The following is an 18,041-nucleotide window of genomic DNA, read 5'->3' as shown; positions in this document are numbered from 1 at the left end:
ATGACGGACACACGATGGAGTTGTGTTCTACGTTATTCAGGTCGCGGGCTGCGTAAAGACGATTTGAGTGCCGAAAAGCTAAAGAGCTTGAGGGTCGACTGTTGGTTACTGATCACCAAACAAGTTCCTGTTAGATGAGCAGTAGGTAGTAAAGAGGGGATTATCCTGGCGTCTCAGGAGGCTTCGGTTGGATCTGCATTCTTTTAAACGTGGCAGGTTTCTTACTCTCCAACTTTAGACGGCAACAATTCCATTATTTTACCGACTCTAAGGTCGCTCTGACCCCAGCGAGGTTCCACTTCTTAACTCCTCACTCTGACAGCGTCTGCCTTTGTGTTTGCCTGTTCTCCTCCAGCTGGATATGTTAACGTGTCACTCACATTTACTTTTGGTTCCTGGTCACCGTGCCCTCGTGAAGTTTGACATATCCCTTTCACGCATTCTTTCAGTTCCGTTTAAATGTCAGTTATAATACATCAAGGAACAAATGAATGGCAAAGATATGCGCTACAAAACTGGGACTGGTCACCACATCAGAAACAGTCCACATCCATCCGTCCACTGCAGGGCTAACTTGTAGAGCTACATGTAAGGCTAACAACCAACCGCTCACACTCTCATTCATGCATAAATTCATACAACTCCACAGAGAGAACCCACACAGGCAGATTTCTCACAGAAAAGTCCCTGAACCACCACCCGTGAGGCCACAATGCTCCCCACTGACCCACCTTAGTGCATTCCCACAGAAGCTAGTTGTTCCCCTGCTGGCTGGTCCTGGTATTACCCTGAGACCAGGTGTAGTCCAGTGTGGCTACCAACACGACACCATGTTGATATACGACATACCCACACCGACGTTAGCCGACTACTGCTGGTGTTTGGCTCAGACTTTAATGACTTTGTTGGGGTTGTTTTTAACCATTTTCTAAACAAGTCTAAAATAGTTCACATGTTATGACCATGTAATTACACGCCTCTTACACTCGTACTGGACCAGGAAAATGTACCAGACACATCACAGTTCAACAAATAAACCGGACTCGATGGGTCAAACGTGTTTGGCCAGGATTGCTACTCCACCATCAGGATCATGTTGGACCCCTCAGCCCAGTCTAGGGGCCCTTGAAGGTCTGGATCAAGAGTCCCCACAGCATAGTGCCCCCACCACCTTTTTTCCACCAAATTTCTGCACCCATTTGCAGATCCTGTTACGCGTTTAGGGACACTTCTACTGCAAGCACCTCCACTCCTATTTAGCCTCTCGGGCCTTCCACTCGATCTGACCAACATCATTAATGCGGGCTCAGGCCCCTCGTCTTCACATGAGTCCCTCCTCCGGCGCCGTTCCATCCTCTCTGTGACTATTACAAGAGATTGAGCCTCATCAGCCACGAAATATTGACTCTCTGGGTCTAGACTGGAGGGTCAATGTTTCCGAGTCGGGCGGCTTTAATTAGTTAGCTGTTGCCGTGACATCTGACTCATCTCCAGGTAGAGACCGTCTGTAATAAGGTCACATGACAAACCCACAAACCGCTGCGATTGTGTAGCAACTGTTTTCAGATGTGCCCCTCTGCTGGCACCTCTGTTTGCTGACTGAAGTCTGTTTAAACTTGTTTAAATCTCCAATCTTTCTTTTTATTTCTTTTGTTTTCTACACTGAGCAACAGCTCACAATCCAAATGTCGTGAATTGCTGGACACTCCCCAGATTCCGCTAGCGAGGTGGCTCCTCCACCAATGGAGTCATCCCCGTCTCTAATTCGGCTTGGTTCCCTCCTGGTAGCGAGTTGGTATGATCCAGGGAGAAAACAACGAGGATCTCTTCTTCTTCATAACAGCATAAAGATATCAATACTTGCTTCGTTATTGTTCTTTTGTGCGGCAAATGTGAGGCAGACATTGATGAGATTTAAAGTACGCATAAAGGCGTTTAATTCCCACACAAGTGAGCAATACAAGGAGCCAAACAAACACCATCAATCTTCCTTGTACAGATGCAGCGGATATACGTTTCGGTGTGAGGAAACTAAAAAAGTTTGTCGCAACCGTATTTCGCAGTTTGTCAACATTATTATGAGCCTTTGAAAAATTGACGTGGAAATTGCGAGACAGAAGCAGAGATTAAGCCGTCGTCCATCTGTTTTTCACAGTTTTGGTGTCACTAGGCAACATGTGCTCTCCCCCAGCTTATCAGTGTTAGCGTAGCATGACTTCTCAATATGTGCACAGCATGACAGCTACCGCTGATAAAGTTGGTAAATATCATCAAAACATGCCCAAATCATGACTTTGACTATAGACCTCAAACAAAGTCAGAGTAAAATTCAGGAAACATGCAACAAACAAGTACCATTTGAGAAAAAGAAGTTGCAGCTCAAGGATTTGCTATAAAATATGCAGCATCACAAATCATAAGGAGTTCTTTAGTGTCAAGAAGCCAAGCTAGAGGTGAACCAGCAGCTTCTGGCGTCTCACAAGGCTTCATTTTTTATCTCCGCTAACAACAGAAAAGGCAACACTTTTGTTGGGGGGGGGGGGGGGCGGATAAGACAAAGCCAACTCATTTTCTAGTAGTAGTAGCAACAAAGCTAAAAACCTCCGGGGACCCATTTATGCATTTCGAAAACACTCAAGTGACAGGCGCAGAAGCTAACTGTTTTGAAATAAAGTTAGCCTGTAACTGTCTGCTTGAAACATTGATGAGACGATGCTCCACGGTTCCAAAACCTGCTTTATAATAATAACAACCGGAGGAATCCAGGCAACTTTCTGCTTTAATCAGCCCAACTTGGTGAATTCAAAGGTCCTGCTAGCATGGCGAGGATATACCGCTCATAGAGTCCACAAATGTGGGCGTTTGATGTGGTGACAGACAAAAAAGTGGTGGATCAGGGGTATTTCACCATGTTTTAATGGATGAATAGCGTTAAAACAAGCCATCGTTTTAGCACCGTTAGCGCTTTTATGTCCTTTGATCAATACTCCGGATTGTGACACTTCTTGAGTGAGAGACGGCGACGGAGGCAAAATAAAAGGCTAACTTGTTTGGCCAACCCTGTGCCAGTCACACACCGTCTCTACCACCACAACCAGGCTTCCCTCCGTCGCCGCTTCGTTATCCCTCATTCACGCCGCAGAATATCTGACAGGGGAACACAGGAAATGAAAAGATTGAGGGAACAGCAGGTACACGCCGCAGCGGGGACGGAGCGAAAAGGGTGTTAATATGAGAATATTCAAATGAGGCTTCTGATGTTGTTTAGGAGGAAATGAGGAAATGCTTTTCGCCCACTCGGAATTTTGTTGGCAGCAAAAGAAAATACTGAAGAGGAAATGAAAATAGGGAGGAACAGAAGTTTGGTGATACGGCGGATCGATACGAGAGCAAATTAGCTGAAATTTAACCAGGTCTTTTGGCAAAGATGTCGGCTTACAAAGGTGAGGAGCAAAAATGAGACAAATGAGACAAGAGCCGGCTCGGGATCGAGTATGAACCAAATCAGTCGCGTCAGGGTGGATAAATACCGCAGGATTAGTGCACCCTGTCTAAGCACTTGAATCCTCTAATTTGTTCCTTTAAACCTAAATGTTTTTCCCCTGAAAAGCCCTCTTAGGCAATAAAACAGAGGTGTTGAGAAGCGAGGAAGTGGGGGCCGTTGGGGACTTAGCAAAGGTCTCGAGCTCCAAAAGCGAACAGAAAAGTTGAAGAACCCCCGATCGGTAGTCTTTACGATGGAAAGTGTGAAACAAAGTCCAGAGCCCAAGAGTCGGGTAGCACCATTGAAGTCCCGCTAACCAGCTGTATCGGAAACAACCATATTCCCTTTTTGGCGTGACGGCTAATCACACACGATGTGACTCAGCTAAAGGTGGCGTTGGGGTCAGGAGGAATACCCGACTGGCTCAAGGGTCGTGACTTACCGTTGAAGTTCACCGCGCGGATGTGGCTGAGCAGCTCTTTGCCGTCGATGCTAGCCATGCGCGGGCAGAGCCCCGGGTATCCGTAGCAGAGCTCCCGATGCATGCGGTGCAGGGCGTGGGCCATGGCGTACACGGCGTCCATCACAAACTGGACCTTTCCCTCCTGCTCGTAGCTGGAGTCGCGGCCGACTTTCTCCAAACCTGCCGGAGGAATTCGGAGAGGTGAGAAGAAAAGTCGGGAGGGAGAAGGCAGAGCTGTAAAAGAGCAATCAAGGTTCAAAGGAAAAGATAAAGAGATGAAAACAGAACAAAGAACATTTGGAGTCAGGTCGGCCAGCAGACGCTAACAGGGCACATCGTCTGACAGAGACAAATAACTCCACTTTTACATCAGCTGAAGCCCAGATAACGACATTTTCCTGTCTGAGGCGTAAGTGAAGAAAGTGGCCGTGAAGGACAAATTGTCCTCTTTACGAACCGAGTCACATGGTCATTTTTTTTAAAGGCGCGCGATGACGTGACGATCCCGACTTTTTGTGCTATCGACCCAGACGGCTCATTCGTTGCTGCACACGACTCGGGTTTTTTTCCTCCGCTTGACTTCTCGCCTTCTCGTTCTGCGTCTTCCTCCCGTCTTCGCTCCATCTGTCTGTCACATCCCGTCCTTCTAATTATTCCCTCTTGTTTTTCTGCCGTCCCCGGGCCTTATTTGTCCCTCTCTCCAGTCACCTTCAGGCATCAGAAGCTGCATCAAACCATCTGGGCTGAGCTACCATGAATCTACCCTCCGAACAAAATCTATCTGGTATTAATGAGCTCCTGAAAAGGAAAGTGGGGTTTATGTCCAGTTGTCAGCCGTCTTATCACTATTTGGACATTCCAGGTGATGGCGTGGACAGTTGAAACCAGGACAGTTCCTCGACCTTTAGGCTAACCTCTGAAGATTCCTAGAGACACCATGAATGACCAGGGAACATCCACTCACCTTGGTTTGGACATTTTTTCAGTTTTGAAGTATCTGACAACATTAGCAGGTTGCTAGCGACCGTAGAGGAACGACACCACTGAGGCCGACATGCTGTTCATGGGTTCAAGCATCGTATCGTACCCCCCCCCCCCCGATGGTACTTAGCCGAGACAAAAGCGCCAGTGCAGCGGGCCGAGGTGAACCTGGAGCAGGGAAGTTTAGCAGAGTGAAGCTAACACAATCAACAGGACTAATAGTCTTATTGATCTGAAAGGGGGACGATTTACTTCTCTTGTCAAAAGGAGGAAAAACTCCCCCTTTTTAATGAAAGAAGAAAAGCTTCGGGGACGAGAACCGAATCGTGGCGGAACTCTGACGTCGAGGGTCTCGACTCGAATAAACGACTCGTGCTGGTGGATTGTGGATTTCAGCACTTAACAAGCTAATCCGTTCAATGCGACGCCCTGATAAGATCACGGCATCTTTCTGTTTCGTTTGAGGTCCGATAGTTAGAAGTTAGCCTCTATCTGGCCTCAAATTCACATCAGTGAGGTTCAAAGCTTCTGTGGCAACCATCAATACTTTAAACCTGTGAAGATCAGGAAGCTCCAGCTAATCGGACCCCTGCCTGTGCAGCTAAACTGACTCGGGCCCAATTAGCTTCTGCTAGCAGTGACGTCAGATCTGGCCTTCAGGATGCTTTTACACACCATGGACTTCCTGCTGTTTACACATGGATGCCAGATAAACAGCGACGGCATCGCACGCACACGCACCGCGGCCGATTAGCATCATCCGCGCAGTCGTTGCCGGTCTTTCACAGCACTTAAAGCCGCCATTTCAAGAAGCACTAAAATGATGATACAAACAGGACATTTCAAACCAGGGAATAACTAATGAGCCACACAAACCAGAACTCAACACCTCTGTCTGTCTGAGAGCAGACCAGAGTGAAGCATCTGCACACCCTTGCTAATCAGCAAAAGGCCCCGGAGCCGTCTCCTTAATGCCCCGCTGTAATTACAAACCCAATTATGCCAATACTCAATAAATAAAGCTAAACAAGACATAAGCCCTGATTAGATTCACGCCGGTGTGACTCAGCATGCATTAAACAAACGTTTGCTCTTCAGGCTGCTAAAGGTGTAGCGCCCTCAAAAATATCATAATTCAACGCATGGAAACACGCAGGGGGGCGTTAGCAACAGGTCACCGAGGCTGTCGAAAAAGGTTGCAACCCGCCGGCGGCGGACAGGAAGAGCTCCGGTGTCCAATTAAACAAACCAGTGAAAATAATGCTAATAATGAACTGTTCCAGCTCCCCCCCCCCCCCCGACTCCTCCTCTGATGGCTGTGATCGATTGTGCTGTTTTCAGAGGGAAAACTACAACAAACGTGTCCCACCCGGAGCCAGAGATCACCAGATAATGAGAATCCCGTCATTCTTATGAAATGTGAAACGACGCGATGCATCATTAATCAGCATATCGCAAGAAAATGCAATCGGTGCTCTGAGACAGTTAAATGAACGGCACTGGTAGCGGCGTTGCTAACTGAGCAAACAGTGCCGTCTCTGTTTCCTGGGATTGCATCAGGTGATGGAGCCAGAGAGTGCACGGAGACCCACGCATGTGTGTGTGTGTGTGTGTGTGTGAAGAACGAATACAATACGGTCAGCCGCCGCTAACGCTAAACGGCCCCCAAAACCGCTAATGTGTCTAAAAATGGATTGATTAGCGAGACGTTAGCCCAGGAAAGGCCTGACATCAGTGTTTGCCTGGTAATCAGCACCCCGACGCTCTCGAACGTGTTCAACTCTCCTCTGTTTTCCAGCCAGCAGCCTCAAAATTAAATTCAGCCTTTTCTGCTCAGAGTTAATAACGTTGGAGACCACAGGCAGCCGGGCCGGGCCGGCACTGCTGAGAGAGGATGTGCATCAAAAGAAAAAGAAAAAGGCTCCGAAGAAGAAAGGATGAAACGTTCCCGTTTCTCTTAAGTGGAACATTGTTGACGATGCATCAGCACAGGACAAAGTTGGTCTGGGGGTCGAGGGCCGTTGTGTGATTGGTCAGAATGTTGGAGTGGGCGTGGCCGATGCTCGGAAGGCGTGGACAGAGGTAGCCCACGCAGACGGATGAAAGACAGGTGAAGAGCTTCGCTAAGCTAACGTCCCCCGATGACGATTTAAAGCTGTGTCAACAGCCAAATTCCATCATCAGGCGTAAACAAACAGCATCTCGCTCGATGGCGGTGGAACGTCTCAAATATGTCCGCCGACGCCGTCTGACGCAAACCCGAACCAAGATGTTTGGGCGCTGATGTGGAGCTAATGCTAGGAGTCCGTGATGGATGCCTTCGTGCGCCAGCGTGTCGGCCAGGTTTTACTCCGAAAATGATTGATGGCATCGCAGATGATAGACACAGTAATTACTTGGACAAGCTCCTTAATTAAACATCAATTAGGAATATATATTAAATCCCATTCCTTTTCCCCTCATGTCGAGAGCCCCCCCCCCCCCCCCCCGCGCTAGCACTTCCGCGCCGCATGTATTTATTTTGAAAAATTCAAATGAGGGGAATAATTAAGGGAAAATATACGTCCCATCAAACTTAACTCAATCTCAGCATTGATGATACATATATACATACATTTCCATAAAGTGAGCTTAATTAGCTTTTCTCTCATTTATCAGACATGTGATGTCAGACATTAGGGAGATAGAAAGGATAGCTAATGCTACCCACGCACCACCGTCCGCACATTCGTCTTTATTTCTTTTTATAACATGCAGCCTGCACATTTTTTAATAAATATGTAGCCCGCTTTAGCTTTAGCATTGTGGGAGGAAAACCCACCTGCACGCGCACAGGCGTGACACATTCGAAACACGCTCGCCTGGTTCCGAGCTAGCTTCGGGGCTAAACGTCCCAAAACACCAATGAATAATCAATGGGAGACGAGCAGCAGACGGGTGAGCGCCGAGAGCGAGGAGACGCCAAGAGTTCCTCACAAACACGAGCATTTGGCTACAGACGGGATTAAAATCTCACTTCTGTCTGGGGAGGGAGGCAACACGGGCTGTACAATAAAAGCTCCACTTTCAGAAGTGGCTAACAGCCTGTTTGACTCAGAGATGCTGTAGGGATGCTAAAATTGTAGCATCGTCATGGTGGCAGCTCAAAAGCAACAGCCATGATAAGATGATGCCTGACGGTTTAGACTTAGGCCACGCCCCTTTCCTGGGCTTCTGGATTGTCCAGCGCATCATTTAAAACGCAAATGCTAAGGCAGCTAGCAGCAACACAAAATGAGAGCGATTGGAGATAAACACCATGTTTATCGTGGGTTTTCCCCACATCTTTGTTCCTTATTTGCTTCTAGGCACGACGAGCGCATCCATTTCCTCCCGTCAAATCTCTTCGTCAGATATTCGCTAACGACGGAGGCGCTCCTGCGAAGGAACGGGACGGCCAATCTGATTAGCTTACGATGAACCGCGCCCCAAACACAAACCTAATTAACTGATTAATTAACTGATTAAGTCACGCCCTTGTCAGCGACACACCTGCCGCCATCAGGTTTGCCTCGCGCGACGACTTACATCATGTGATCTACGCGTCGCGCTTGGTCAACGAAACGCAGCCGCTAATACGGAAGAACCCATTAGCTACCTAATGACTTGAGAGCTAGCAGATCGTGAAGTCATCGTGCCAATAATAAATCTAAATGTCCCCAACCGGTGTGGCTAATGAATTTTAGCATGCTGTTATGACGCTAGTGAGTAGTGCAGCAGTTACTAGCTACAGTTAGCTGGTAGCTGAATAAAAAAAATGGCACTTTTTGTGAATAATGAGATGCCACCGACTTATGTGAGTAACATATATCACACCCCACTATTATTATGGGTATATATTACTGCTGCTAGCATGGAGAGCTAATATAAATTATTCATTAGTCATTATTCATATTATGCTGAATCACTGTCCTGGCACCACTCGGCCGTGCTCGCCAGCTCCAACTTTTTATTTCCTTTTGTCAGTGTCTTTGCTTTAATCTTCCTCACCGAGCAAAGAGGATTCTTTTCCCCTCGGAGCCTCGGAGAGCTGCCGTGTTTGTTTTTACTCTTAAATATGCCGACGTGACGCTGGAAACATGCGAAAGTGGGAAACACGGGAGCGCCGATGAGGGGACGGAATGGGAAAATCTGCCGATGTGTTTGATACGCGCCCAAAACTTTGGATTAGCTGCAATAGCTCCGTTTATTGTTGGGGAGAAATAAAAAAAGAAGGAAAAGTTGAGAAAAGTTGCTTTTCTTTTTGAAATTCCAGGGTTCTGCTCGAGCTACGGTAGCTCTGGAGGGACAAAAACAAGCACTCGTTGTGGAAAATACATTGATTTAACACATTAATATAAATTTATGCTAAAAAAAACCCTTTTATTTGGGTCTCCTCCTCTAGATATGAACTAAAACAAAATGATTCCATACAAATTTAAGAACATTAACAATGAAGATGGAAATCAGGTCACAACAAAAACTCAACTTTTCATGATTAAAGCAAAAAAATAAGCCGTTGTGCTGCGAAACGGGTCAGTTCTGGATCCACAGAACCATGAGGAACCTCAGCTTAAACCCCCCTCTGAGGCCTTTTGTTTCCTTTCTGGATTTATTATCCCGTAAATTCGGTGCAACGCTCCCCGTTAACGCACCGTTGGCACATACACATCATTACTTTTAGGGCAACCTGAGGTTTCGGGAGTTATGGAACCGTAAATTCAGAAGAAATTTACGAATTTACGAAGAAATTTACAGTTGTTTCCTCCTACAAACGGAGGTCACGGTCGGGGGTTCCTCCTATAAACGACTTTGGAAGTCAGGATTGATGGTTGTTTACGCTTTAAACGTCCATGCTAGCAGCGCCGTATGAATGTATGAAATATTCTACAGATTCAAGGGTTCAAAACACCCAAGGCATGGTCCTTGAGTTCAAGGAGCCCTTCAAGGCCCTGGAAGTGACACCACATCTCCCTAAACATGCTAATTTAGCTAGCCTTTCTTGAGCAGATCCCAGATCAGTAAGACTCCGAGATTATTTCCTGGTGCTCCGGGTTGATCCAGAGTTGTGTGACGTGACGCTATCGATCGGTGCTCATCAATGAGCTAACGGCGGCGTCCATGTGCACGTGCGCGTCCCTGCGTCCTCCGAGGTCTCCATCTGTCCTCGACTCCATCTGTCATGTGTTCGGCCTTCGGGGAATCAAACCTTTATCCAACAAGAACCTCGCCGACCTTGTTATTCGCAGCGCACGAACACGTGTTAGCGAGCATGCCGGGGCTAATTCGGGATCTAATTATGCTCCTAAAAATGTAGCGCGCATCACGCACTTATGCAAATCCTCCGCAGGAGTCCTTCACATCTCCGAAAGCAGATTATATAAAGTTTAGAAAAGCTCTCCTGTTCAGGAAGCGCGCACGGAAATCAAACCGTTGCTAAGTAGCATTTAGAAGATAATTTCCACGTTAATAATACACAGTAATGTATCAAGGTTCCTCGTTAAAGTGGCGACACGTGTGGCGCTGGATAAGCTCCCGTATTTGGTCGTTAGCCGAGCAGGAACTAACAACCTTCGTTAGCGCGGAAGCTACGATCGCGCGCTAATCTTCCCAATCAGGACAGGGAAGCGCGGGGGGCTTAAAGTTTGCGAGGGGATTTTCTCCCGGAGTTCTGCGCTCTCCTCGGCTCCCTTCACGGCGTGCCCTCACAAGAACGGGGACTCTGTCGCCTTTGTGGTCGTTAAAGAAGAAAGAAAATAAAACTCAGCGTCTGCGACCTGATCCGCGACAATCAGGTGATTTGATATCCAGGCCGCTTCTGGAACGCGCACATGAATATTTCTCTGTGTTTACTGAACTTTAAATCAAAGCGATCCGGCTCGGCCCGTCTCCTCGCCGCCGGAGCCTCTGATGTGCCGCTATTATGTTCGCTCTAAAAGCGCCGACTGCTGTCGGACACGTGAGGCGGCACCAGATTCGTCTGGAAAAGGAACACGTTGTATTAGCATTTTTACAAACATCCGCAGGACTAGCCAGCTTATCATCGCCGCCAAAACAAAATGCAGAGGTCCCGCTAACAGATGTAGCCCCGATTGGAGCGTTTAGCATAAAACATAGCGGAACCATGTAGCCGATTAGCTGGATTAGGAATCCTGCCACAGACACGCAAAATATGTGATTGACAGCGCTAATATGATGTAGCATGTAGCCTTCTTGGCTATATCAGGGCTGTTTTAGCCCAAACATTAGCCTAGCATGGATGAACCAGTGAGACTTTACACTGGGAGCCTGTTTCTTCTGTTTTTCACACCTTTACTGCCACTTCTTGCGTGTATGTCCCCTTGAATCTCTCACTTCTGTGCTACGATGGGTCCAGGTGGGACGCTGAGTGGACGATGGTGTCCTCTTGAGTCCCCGCTGTCCTTTACTTGAGTGGAAACAGTCGTTTCACAGCAGAAGGTTTGTGGTTATTTAAGTTCACCGAGGGAAGAGAACTGTTTCGTAAGAGAGACGGTGAGTTCAGGGACCAGGGGATCTTTGGGCATCGCCTATCTTTTAATGCAGTTGTGTTTTTACAGGTTGATTTCCATAAAATATGCATTAGCTTCCTGTAGCTCGAGTCGTCCTGATGTAACAATCAGGCTTTTAAAATAAGGAAACAGCTCACAGGTGATTCACAAGGAGGAAAAATCTGGAAGAAAAGTAGCAACCGATGACGAACTCGTTAAACCAGGCGGCTCTGAATTACAACGAGGCCGTTCAGGATGTGGGAGGTGACATTTGCTGCCGTGCACGAGTGCACGACGCCTTTAATGCAGTTTTGAGTGCTTTGAATCTCGTATCTCAACCTTTCGCTGCAGTTGGAGCCCGATTTTAGCGCCTCTACTTTCTTTTCACCCTCATTTGTTCTTCTTCACTACATTGAGCCAGAAATTTAAGCACTGTTCAAAAAAAAAAAAAAAAGCAATTAAAATAAAGATTTAAAGCAGTTATTTTGATTTTAATTCACCCGAGCACGAAAAGTGAGGAGGAAAAATCAAAGACGGGATTAAGTGGCGTCCTCGTGTGTTCTAAGGTCTGGAATTAACTCACTAATACTTATTAAAACCCCTAAAGCGATGAAATATTGGCTTTTAAATGTTGCTATTTAATGTAGCTGTAGCCATAAAGCTAGCAGCAGTTAGCACTACGGCCGTGAATCCACCACAGAGGAGACTAGCGTTAGCTTTGGGTGTGATACAGTGGTGAATCTCCTACTGTGGAACTCCTGTGCACAGAAACGGGCCAGAGCGACGCAGGCGACAACGCTAAGCTAGTCGTTGACCAAACGCTGTCGTCTTTGACGTCCCTCTAACAAACTCGCTCCCTCTCCCCGTTCGTTCCTGTATTTGCATGTGTTGACATTTCTGCCCCCCCGACCAATCATGTGAAATAATCAGCCCCATTTCCACGTCATTCCGCCGGTGTGTGTCAACCTCGAGCGGCCGTTTGGCTTCTGCGTCGATGATTCGGGAGGACGGAAAAGCCCCGGTACTCAGAGTTAATGGCCTTGACCCTTGTGCGCACACACACACAGTAGTGGTCAATGGTCCCCACAAACATAGTAATTTAAACAACTGATAGGCATCAGAAGTGGACGTAGTTTTCCATGATTACGCAGCAATTTCATTATCCAGATTCTCTTAATTCTCCAGGATTTCCCTGAAACTGAGGTCAACAAAGAGGAAAAACCTCTGATCTGAGTCTCACCTGTGCATTTCTTCAGGTTGCCGGCTCGTTTTCCGTGCATCCCCAGCTTACAGTTGAAATTTTCCTCCCAGAACTCCGCGAACCAAACATTCCTCCTGTTGTTGGACAGCGAGCGGCTCCGGAAATACCGATCGAACGCTGTAGAGGGGGAAAAAAAACGTGATGAGAAGTGATAATATGTCGGACGTGCGCATGTTTTGAGCGATCTCTCCAGGAAAGGAGCCCAAGCGGCTCCCAGACCGGCACAGGGACCGGAGCAACGACCCGGATCGTCTGTGCGATGCTATAAATGCTGACAGGAGCTGTCTCCGTTAATCTCTTCCGCTGTCGGGGAGGCGGACTCTGTGCTGCACCTGTGTGCCTCACGCCGCGCTCAGGCTGCCGGGCAGAGATCGGCTCAGCCTCCTGCGGAGCTCAACAGGCTGCAGCTGTCAGCTAGCATCACGCTCTTCCCGCTAACGCGCAAAAACACCGAGAAAACCCAAAAGACCGGTGTCGGACTCTTGTGAGGGCACACCTGTTCCGCAGGTGATCAGCACGAATCACCTGTATTCAACATTAGTTATTCATATCGCATCAAGTTGAAGATTTTAGAGCGTCATGATGCTTCCTCTAATTTATGCTAATCTGCGTTCTCACCACTAGGGGGCAGTCTTCCTCACCAGACCTTTAGTGGGTGTAAGATGGGATCACGGTGCCACAAAAGGTCACATGATCAATCATTTAGGCTAAAACTGGCATCATCCAGAAGGAAACACAGCTGTTAGCCTCGGCTCACCGATTAGCATTTGAGTGTTGTTGCTCTAACGTTTCGACAAATCTGGACTCTTCAGGACAATTTGGGACCTCTGGAAGGTGCGACTGGTGAGACTGGGAGTGGGAATGTTCTGTCCTTCCCAGGAACAGCCTGGTGTTGACACATCCAAACCTGCCCAGACGCGCCAGCACTCGCTTTTCAACTTCACGTCCCTCCAGGAGTCAATTATCGAACCATTGCGCTCTGGCGGGGTGCAGATGAGGAAACCCTCCAGCCTAATGGCCCCGACGAGCAGCACGCTGGGGTGGGGGGGTGGGGGGGTGAGCCGGGAGCGGACTCCTCTCCTCCCTCCTCAGCATCCATTGGTTTTCTTTAATTTCCTCCTTTAGCGCTACAACACAGGCGACTCAGGGAGCGTCCAACAGAAGTGGCGGCTAACGCTCTGCTAGCCCCCCCTTACCCTCCACGGACGCCCGTTTGGGGAGGATTGTGATGGCTCCCTCCGCCACCCTCTCCTGGCCAATCACGGGGGAGATTTTGGAGCCCCAGCTGTCCGAACCCACCCACAGGAAGTGACCCGTCTGGTTGTTCCTCTTCGCCGCTGCGAGGACACGCCTGCGGGACAGGGGGAAAAAATTATTTTAACCTGTAACGAGGCAAACATTTGCAAATGGAAATGGAATATTCACGAACGCCAACACAACCTTTAACCCGAAGACATTCAACTCATAATGAGTTATAGATATTTAATAAAGCTCATTAGAATATAGTTAAAGAATATTAATAATACCTCATAACGAGGATAAAATGGATTATTGTTTGACAGTATTCACGGCTGCTCTCCAATTAGCATTCAGAGGAGCTGTTACTGGAAGGAAGTAAGGATGTGTGGGGGGGGCGGGACCTGATATCGTCCTCGTTAGCGAACATGATGACGGCCCTGGCGTTGGAGGTCTCCAGCAGACGTCTGATGATCTTGTCGAACTCTCCAGATCGAGGCTCCCGGGGGATCTTCAAGGACTGGGCGATGCACACCCCCCCTGAGGGACGGAGAGAAACAGGCTTTTTGTGTCTCTTTAGGCAAACAAAATAATAAAATAATCCACTTTCCCGGAAATTGAGACGCTCCTTTGAGTGGGACCGTCGCCAAGTTTGATTTGTTTGCTTCGGATACGCCGACAACGACAATAACAGCTAAAGTGACGCTAAAGCTTTCAGTTCCAATTGCCGTGTCACCGCTGAGAAATCTCCGTTTCGCACAAATGGGTCTCGTCTTTAAATGGCGACTTTTTAAAGTGCGGCTTTAAAACCGACGCTTTGATGCCGTCTGTAAACTCCGATTAGCGGCCTTTTAGCCTCTTTCCTGTCATGTGACAGGAAGCTGGGAAAGTTTCGCCGTGGTTGGCAGCACTTTTCCGCTCAACTGACACATTTTACACCGAATATTCATCCGCCCGCTTGGCTAACAGGCTAATAGCATCAGACCAAACACACATAGGTCGGGGGGCGGGGGGTATTCTACATACGTAACCAATCTTAATGAATTCTCCTCTCCTGCCTGTTCCGGCCCATTTATTGAACATCTGCACCGACCGTCGCTCGCGATACATCAGACGCTTTAATCACACGGCGCACGCGCACGTGCATGTGCACGCCGGCAGCGCCAGCATCCAGCACTGTTAAAACAAACACTCGTTATCTTTAAATTAGAAACAACTCAAGGATAATCGCCGGAGTGACAATCTGCATGCGGGCGCCGACGGCTAGCTCCCGCTCGCTCCTTCAAACTCCCGCATCCGCGCTGAAGTTTGGAATGGTTCTTCAAGGATAATTACCAGCTCGAAACCAACGTTCACACATTCCAACGATGATTGAGGGTCTCGGATAAAGAGGGCAACCGACACGACTGTGCTAGCACCCAAATCAGCAAACAGTTAGCAAACAGGCTAACAGGAAGAGCGGATGTCAACGGTGAGTTGAGAGGCTGTTGCAAGGCTGGGTCGGGGGAAAACACGGGTGTTCGAGACAATAACGTCGCCGCGGCAACAGTGGGACCCAAAAAAACAAGAAAATGAGTTGTTTCGTGAGGCGTCTCGGTTCGATTCGGTTAAAAACTCCGAGGAAGGCAAGTTTAGCAACGCCAGCCTCTTGATTTTTGCACGTGGCCACTTCGTCTTCGTTATCATCGACATCGACCTCGCGAATCTCAATCTATACGCGCAGAATTCGCCTCAGAATCCAGGAACCTTCAGTCGGAACCTCGTCGGTACCGGCTCACGCGTGCTCGTCTGTCAGGCTACAGAAATGAGCGAATCTCCACCTAAGGAGCTGCACCAACATCGTATTTCACCTGATTCATGTGTGTTCAGGGCTGTTCCCCAACTCCTCTGTGTATTTAGGCTGAGATGCACCTGTTTCTGAGTTGCCTCTCCGAGGATGGGGATGTTTTTGGGCTTCGCCATCGTCAGGGCGACACGTGTGGGCGTCGCCGCAGGTTGAGTGATGACGCCTCCGTCGCACGTTGTTAGACGCGTCCTTCTCCATTACTCTCGGTAAATAATGGCCTTCTATTTTGAGGTAAGAAACTGCTTCACCATCTTCATATTGTGGTCACGGGATAATTAATATTAATTAACCGATCTGCCGCGTCCCACATGCGCCCGCCGCAACACTAAATCCTTTAATCGATGGAGGCATCTCTGTCACTGGCTGGATCCGGGTTACTGTCAATTTTAGCTAATCAAATCATCCCGGGGATGATCGTTTTATCTCAAAATAAATAGAAACAGTCTTCTTGATGCGTGTTTCCACATTTGAAAAAGGCAGGAGGGCGACGTGATTTCTCCCAGCCAATCAGAGTCGAAGGTTCTAGCGCTCTGTCACATCTGGCTGCATCTTTTAGCTGTTTAGATCCCAGTAGGATTCGTTAGCATCGCCCCACGTAGCTTATCGCTCATGCATCACCTCATGGTTTTACAACTGATTATGGCATTAATCAATGGGATGTAACGTTGGTGCGCAATGAGGGTAGCATTGATGCTAGGTGCTTCTGCCCCCAGTGGTACTGGTGTGTGTGTGTGTGTGTGTGTGTGTGTGTGACTGTTAAAACAAAATGAGGCAGTCTCATTTTGGAGATTCTTCCACAAGAGCGACAGTCCGTCTCTCGAAAGCATCGGAAAAACCAACGGTTGCGCGTTCATGCGAGAACGTTTGGATGGAACATTTGGAGTTCTACGTCGGTGAATTGTTCCATTCGGAGGATTCTCAAGCGTTCTCTCGTGCTTCCTCTCCAAACCTCATTAGCACGGCTTTAAAATTAAGAGTTACCCTCTGCTCCTCCATGCTGTGTTCGTGTCCGGGGGGGGCGGGGGGGCGCCGGCGCGCGGCCCTTTGAAGTGAGGTTTGAGGCTAGCGTAAATTCATGCTCCGCCGTGTATTTGCGTGCGCTCCACTGAGGGTGAATGGGCGTGGATGAAGTGGTGCGGTAAATATTGTGTTGTGCGTTTTCTGCCCGGAGTTTAAACTGGCCCTGAGGCCAACTAATGAATCATTGACGACACCCACGGAACCGCTGTCCCAGGAAATTTGCATCCTCCCATTAAAACACGCCTTCAAGGATGCAGTCTGGAAAGGGCTTGAAAACATAAGAAGCCCCCCAAAAATGAGGCTAAAAAGGCAGCTTTGATATTGATTATTATCTGCCGGTCTTCATAAAACTACAAGGGGGGAGGAACATCGGCGGAGCTGATTGGAGCAGGAACGGCGCTGCATGGACAGGAAGTAACAAATCACTGTACAAGAGCAAACACGGGAGTAATGTGTCACATGTGACACCTCAATCTGGCCTAGCATGCATATGGAAGCATAACGGTAATGAATGGCCCTCGTTGCTCGTCTACGCTGCACTTGCATTACGGTCATGTCAGACATTGATTGCTCCGCCTCCTTTCCTCCCCATGCATCTGCATTATTTATCTCATTAGCAGCTAACGCTAACGGTTGTATCGGTACGTGACACAATGGAAGTTACATAACCCTGTAGGTGCATTATTCCTGTGTGTGTGTGTGTGTGTGTGTTAACCACAAACAGGTGGCTTTGATTGGACGTGGAAGAAAAAGAAAAGGCGAGAAGCAGAAGAACTCGGACTTTTCATGTCTCATTTACCAGAGTGCTTGCATGCCTGCATGTGTGTGTGTGGGTGTGTGTGTGTGTGTGTGCAATGGGTGGTGGAGGAGCTGGAGCAGAAGGTCTGTTGTGACAGCAGGAGTCCAGTAGTCTAGCTTAAGTCAGCATTTGTTCAGATCTGAGTGGGGGCAGGTGGATCTTGTGTGTGTGTGTGTGTGTGTGTGTGGTGTGTGTGTGTGTGTGGGTTCGGCATTTAGTTGCGATGTTACGGTGAGGAGCTGGGGAATGTATTATGTCTGTTAAAGTCAGCACAAACTTAGAAGTAGAGCTGTGTGTATCTGACCGTAGCAACGTCATTTGTACATTTACTCAGGTTCAAACACGTCAAAAGGAATTTTTAACCTGAATGTTAACCTCACATTTTAGTTCATAATGTCTAAATTAAACTAAAATTAAATAAAAA

At 48.0% G+C, this 18,041-nt stretch overlaps 1 protein-coding gene across 5 annotated transcripts in view; it reads right to left on the bottom strand.

The window, feature by feature from the left end:
- Positions 1–18,041, bottom strand: part of grm8a (glutamate receptor, metabotropic 8a) — a 125,097-nt gene that overhangs the window by 15,194 nt on the left and 91,862 nt on the right. For all 5 annotated transcript variants that reach the window (XM_057023081.1, XM_057023084.1, XM_057023080.1 and 2 more), the window contains exons 4-7: positions 14,357–14,492; positions 13,913–14,067; positions 12,696–12,833; positions 3,927–4,127 (exon numbers count right to left, since the gene is read on the bottom strand). In XM_057023081.1, coding sequence (XP_056879061.1) covers positions 3,927–4,127; positions 12,696–12,833; positions 13,913–14,067; positions 14,357–14,492 — 630 coding nt within the window. The remainder of the gene's footprint in view (positions 1–3,926; positions 4,128–12,695; positions 12,834–13,912; positions 14,068–14,356; positions 14,493–18,041) is intronic.

This window comes from Takifugu flavidus, chromosome 22, assembly GCF_003711565.1.
Source record: "Takifugu flavidus isolate HTHZ2018 chromosome 22, ASM371156v2, whole genome shotgun sequence".
Lineage (NCBI taxonomy): Eukaryota > Metazoa > Chordata > Actinopteri > Tetraodontiformes > Tetraodontidae > Takifugu > Takifugu flavidus.
This window is presented reverse-complemented; position numbering and strand designations above follow the sequence as displayed.